The sequence below is a fragment of the Zychaea mexicana genome, assembly GCF_025766255.1.
Source record: "Zychaea mexicana strain RSA 1403 chromosome Unknown BDB00scaffold_139, whole genome shotgun sequence".
NCBI lineage: Eukaryota > Fungi > Mucoromycota > Mucoromycetes > Mucorales > Lichtheimiaceae > Zychaea > Zychaea mexicana.
The window spans coordinates 99058-105057 of NW_026516802.1; the positions used below are offsets into that span (position 1 = coordinate 99058).

The window sequence follows — 6000 nt, forward strand, 5'->3', positions numbered from 1 at the left end:
TAATACGAATATTTTAGGTCTTACAATCCAACGAAAACATGCGCGCGCCATACGACTACTAAACGACGCTCAGAAAGCCCTTCAAGACGCCAACTATTTTGATAAGCTAGAAGTTCTTTTACAAAAATGGAATGAACAAATAGAGCTTGCAACATCTGAGCCCACCACAGAAAGTGGAAGAATCAAGAAGAAAATAAGCAGTGCATACGAAATCCTTCGTGTAGCTGTTTCAATCTATGACATTAGTGATCAAGCATTCAAAAAGCAAGGCAACGGTAACGATACATATCTCCTTTTTTTTCCTTTCCTAAATTAAAGGTGTAGTTACTCACTCAACATATGATACACCTCTACAAAGGTCACAGCCGTACTCAAAATCTTTCAGGCCAAAAAGGTGCAGTCCAGAAAAAAGTCTAAAAATGCTTGGATAGTTACAACGACATAGCTAAAAAACATTCGGTGATAGGTATCATAAAAGACATGGCTACGTATTCGTCTATCGTTTTCTTTCCACTTACCGCAGTAACTGTTTACCAGATTTAAGCCCATATAAAAAAAATGCTTCCAGTATATTGACAAAGAACAGCCAGTTCAGAAAGCATGCCAACCTTCTTAATTCTATGGGTGATGGCTACCTTACGATGCTTTACATGGCTATCTGAGAGCTAAAGAAGAGTTGCAAATGTTGAAGGTCTGCACAGTATTATCTGAGGTTTTTTTTAAATTCACTCTCATTGATATAAAAAACATATATAGGAGGAAGCGATTTCGGTGCTCAGATATGGAAACGACGTCGTTACCAAGCTCACAGCTGCTGCCAACGACCTCGAGGTTGGCGTTGATATTACGGACGAAGACCTTGGAATGGTCGTTATTTGCAAGCAGAAGCTCATGAGATCAAAGCGTTGGTACGGGGAACAGAAAAGTCGTCTTAGTAAAATTGCAGCAGGACTACGATCCGTAGCAACCAGCAGCAATATCCAGGAAGAAGAAGGCGAACAAGCTGATGAAGTTGACGACGAAGAACCGGCAGACCCTGTTCGTGGATTGAAAACATAAATTAAAACCAAAGCACAAACTATTATACATATACTAATGTCTTTACATATGGATACAATATTCAAACATATTTACCTCTATTGCTCATACAGTACTTGCTTTCTCGAATAGTCTATAGTGCAAAGACAGCATACATCAGCATAGAAGAGATAGGCTCGTTATTCAAAAGCGCGCAATCTATATCACGACAGCTATTCTGACCTTTGCTTTCGACATCGACATGAGTTATACCGTGAATATGTATTGATAATTGGATAGTAGAGCTCCATAACGATGTATAAGACACATAAGTTACTTCTTTTGGCATTGGATCGAAACCTCTAGTCGATCAAGATTCCTTGCAGTTGATGTCGCTGCTTAGTTTAAACTCCTTCACTAGAAAGGAAGCATTGTGTTACCTTATCTATGACAAACAACTACTGCACACCAGAACAAAAGTATTTCGACTCCCGTGAGATTCAAATATAGTACTATGAGCATCATCTGAGAAATCGAATAATACCGGCTGATGGGCTGTACCACTTGTTCTTCAAATAATCGAAAATTGTCAAAAATGAGAGGTGGGAGTGAGAAATGAGGCGATTTCGGCGAAAAGCCAAAGGCGGGTAACCTATTCTATTTGCTTTAAAACGGCTCGTTTCGACAAGAATTTATCTCTGGTCATTTTGATGTTTTACCCAAGGTTATAGAGAACGACGTGGCAAACACGATGATACCAATTACATTGCTCTGTACGATCGTCATCGTCTGCACAAAGCATTTTCTTTGTATCGTTTTCGTAAACCGCTCATTTTGTGAAACAGTCCTTCCTGAAACAGGTATCGCGGTATGGCTGTTCACATCTGATGAAGCATCTTCTATACTTTTTATATAGCTTCTGTTGTACTACTGAGCTGGCACAGTTCGTATACGCTGTTATGGGTTTTAGCTTAATTAAAAATTTGCTTATAACATAGTAGGAAGTTTTTTGGCGTGTATGCATTTTAAAGCGTCTGTCATCGAATTGACGGTGGGGCATCTTCACGTTGCTCTATGTCTTAAGACGTTTGTCAGTACGGATAATACCTACTTATAATTGCTCCGATGCACAATAGTGTTAGCGATTCTCTCACTAATAAAAGCCCCGGCGCCACTCTTCATTTCTTTCAGCGAAATCTTTCAAGTTGGGCGTATTTGTGCTGTCTTCCAGGTACTTTCTTAAAACTGAGAAACCTTCCAAGTCACTAAAATGGTCTCGCATTATTTCGCAGCTATGTTTTTAGTGTACCTTCTTCAATATGTGGATCGGGTGTTGCTGTCATGGCAACTGCGTGCAGGCAAAAGAAGGTGGTAAACTAGCAACAAAAGATAAAAACGGGGCAAGAAACGCTATGACCGCGTGGTTCGTGCTTATTGTGATAAAAGTTTTTAGTTGTGGCTTAATTTAAAAATACCACTCGATGCTGATACAGTGTATGTAACCCCTCCGCCAACCATTATACGGTATGAACTTAGATCTTCAAACAGGTGAGCTATATAAAATTCTCGATTCATTTTTTCATTTCATTCATCTTTTTATTAGGTCTTCAAAAGACCTCTGCTACGTTAGCATTGTCGGTAATGTCCAAGTGGACTACAAAGCTCGCTAGTACGTCACTCCCTGTTAGTCTTCCCTTGTAATTGCGTTTGTCGTTGAAAATTCACCAAGGTTAAAGATAAACAAGACATTTTTGGCACATTCATTTGGACGTATCGTAAAGAAACTCGGCGTCAGAACGGTAACAAGTTATATTTATAAAGACAGGATGCGAAAAAAAAAACTTTTTTACTGACATAAACGCATTTATGTATGACACCATCTTTCTCTCATTCTTCTCTAAAGGACCTCTGTCTGGGCAATGTCCAAGTGGGCTACAAGGCATGCTAGTACGTAACGCCCTGCTAGCCTACCTGTAGGCTGCGTTTTCTTCATGACACCAACTTTCTCTCATTCTTCTCTTAAGGATCTCTATCTGGGTAAGAACTCCTAGCCTCTGCTTGTTGACTGCGAAACTCCTTTGTTGCTGCTACACAGCGCAATTTCTCTTGATACGTTGTGAATCAAAGAGCGCTAATCTATCTTCTCTATCTTTCATTTATATGATGATATCCGAGGGACCCCACATTTATGGCATCTAGATATATCTTTGGAATATTTCCATTAACAAGTTTAACATGGGTTGGCGTGAGAAAAGAGGAGGAGGAGCAGGATGACAAATACTGGCGAGATGGGGTACATAAAATCATTAAATATGTGAACCTATAAGCAAAATCTGTTGGTTCTATGTTTGTTGATATCGTTTGCTCCCCACCATTGTGATAGAAAACGGTGTTGGATGATGTGCAATATTGATCGCATTGCGTAGTATAGGCATTTGCAGAATCAGTTAATAAAAGATCAGGCTCAGTATATTCGGAGCGCTTCGAAGTTCTTCCATCTTGATGCTCTAAACAAACGCGGAATACATATACATTCTACTATGTCTACGTTTCTTACCGATGAAAAAGAATAGTGTGTAAAGAAAAATTAACAAAGGATTAGAAAGGACAATAATGTTGTTGCTTTTTTTGGAGCTGCAAGGCTGTGGTTCTACTTGTTCAATTTTATTAATTAATGTAATGGTGTATCGGTGCTGTTCTGATTCGCCTATGTCTTCCGTATAGTATAAAGTAATATAATTACCGATTCATCATGTAAACATACAATATTTAAACGAAGCAAGAAGCAATTTGTGAAAGTTCATTTTTGATCCAGCTTTGTCAAAGACAAACAGGAGTATGGGATCGCTAAAACCGAGAAGCTTCATTTGATAGGCTATATACTCAAAAATGCGCTAACTATGGGTTTCACGGCCGAGAACTTCATGTATCCATCGTGGCCCTGAAAACGGTATAGAAGAATACACACTGCATTTGGTCTTGGCAACCGAGATACATACATTATATCGTCAGATGGTAATGACCATCATGTGTCTTGTGGCCAGATCCACAAAAATAGTAGGGAGTGACGCGGTGGTGTGTGATTGTTGCTCAGTGAGTGAGTAATGCCCACGATGCTTACAATCTTGTGGCACGCGATCTACATTTCCGTCACCGCACAACAGCAACAACCAAAACAATAACAACGAATATACGCTATATATGGACATGTGAGTCAAGCACAAAGTTTCAAGTAAGAAAAACAATCGTTTCTATTTCTGCTGTTCTCTTTTTTTTTTATTAAAGCTGTCTTTTTTTTTAACGTATTTTCGTCTTTGAAGGTATTTTCGTCGTTTTGCAATAATGTCAAACCCCATTGCGGCAGGCGTGGAGTATTTCATACAAGGCGGCGGTGGCGGTGCAAGCAGTAACGGAAAAAGCTCAGTAACAAATCGATTCGTCAACGGTGGCGCCCCTCACCAGCAGCAGCACCACCACCACCATAGCAATCACCAACATCGCCAGTTTCACCACCTTCATCACCATCACAGCAGTCAACCACGGAAACACCACGATTACCACCAGTATCACAACATACTGCGCAAACAACAAGAACAGCAACTCCTTTTTCGCAATCAGCAGATTCAGGAACAACACCAGCAGCAGCAGCAGCAGCAACAACAACAACAACACGTTGCACAGGTGGAAGGATCGCGTTGGCATTCCATTGTCAGACGCATGTCAGTTGGCATACAAAGAGCTGAGGACAAGTACAACAGTAAGGGCGGCTATTATGACATTGACGACGACGAAGAAGAAGACGTTGTTATGCGTGAGGCGGCGCAGGAGGAGGTTCAAATCTCTCCTGCCTCGTTTGACGGATTTTTCAATCTTGAAACACTACCGATGTGGACACACAAGCGACCGCCTGGGATGCTCGGTGAGGGTGATAATTTACCATCTATGGATGAAGTCGCCAAGGAAGGAGCACGCGCCGCTCATCTGGCAGAGAGTAAAAGCAATTATTTTGAGCATCCGTTTGAAACAGCTGTTGCTCCATGGGATCAGCAAGGTGTGTATATACATAGAGGAGAGAGTAGTGTATACATAGTCTCTCAATTGACTGTCAGTAGGTGCCACAAAGGTGTCAACGGCACTAGTGCCAGTCAATGGACGTCCTATATCAACGGTAAAGCATGAAAGCATATTTATCTCGTTCAAACGAACTTTTGAAACTAAAAACGGGGGTTCTCCCCCCCTCCCCCTCCTTTTGCATTATGCACTATGTAGCCGCGAGACTTGTTTGGACCTTTGACAGTAAGTTGTTGGATTAGAAACAACGTATCACAGAAAGCGCCACAGACGGTGCCACATCAGTGTGTAGCTCATGAACACAATGATGGATTTGTGAGACGCTAACTCTATCTAGGTGTCCATCCGAGATGTAGACGAAAGCAACACGTTCTATCTTATCGACCTTCAATATGGGGAGATCAAATGGACGGTCAAGCGCAATGTGGTCGATTTCTACGATTTGTGGGTGACACTCAAGTTCAGATCCACCATTGAATCGCCTCCTTCGTTCCCTAGCAAAGTCCAAAACTTTGCACACGCCATCGCGTCCCTTCGATCTGCCCACGAGCAAAACTCCATCATGATCCACTCGGAACTGACATCTTTGGATACGCGTAATGAAAAGCGACGATTGGAATTGGCACAATATCTGCAAGAACTGGTTGAGAAATCGCAAAAAGTGGAAGACTTGACTGGATTGACTGATCTGTGCGAGTTCTTGGAAGTGAGTGGGATAAGCATTGTCAAGGATATGGGATGGAAAGGCAAGGAAGGATACTTGGAGCAAAAGGTCGTGACCCGGTCGGCGCCTGTTTTACGTCCCATACGACGCTATGGATGGGTGAAGAAGTGGTTTATCCTGCGCGATTCGTAAAGTGTTTTCTTTTGAAATTCTTTAAATATGCCGAAAGAGAGAGAGAGAGAGAGAGA

General features: G+C 41.4%; 1 protein-coding gene across 1 annotated transcript; it reads left to right on the forward strand.

Annotated features, from left to right (window-relative positions):
• Positions 1 to 3862: 3862 nt before the first annotated feature.
• BDB00DRAFT_116426 (uncharacterized protein) lies at positions 3863 to 6000 on the forward strand. Its single transcript, XM_053116120.1, has 6 exons — positions 3863 to 4226; positions 4338 to 4534; positions 4649 to 5068; positions 5130 to 5185; positions 5287 to 5313; positions 5426 to 6000. The coding sequence occupies exons 1-6, from the start codon at positions 4219 to 4221 to the stop codon at positions 5942 to 5944; spliced, it is 1227 nt and encodes a 408-aa protein (XP_052973727.1). The 5' UTR covers positions 3863 to 4218; the 3' UTR covers positions 5945 to 6000.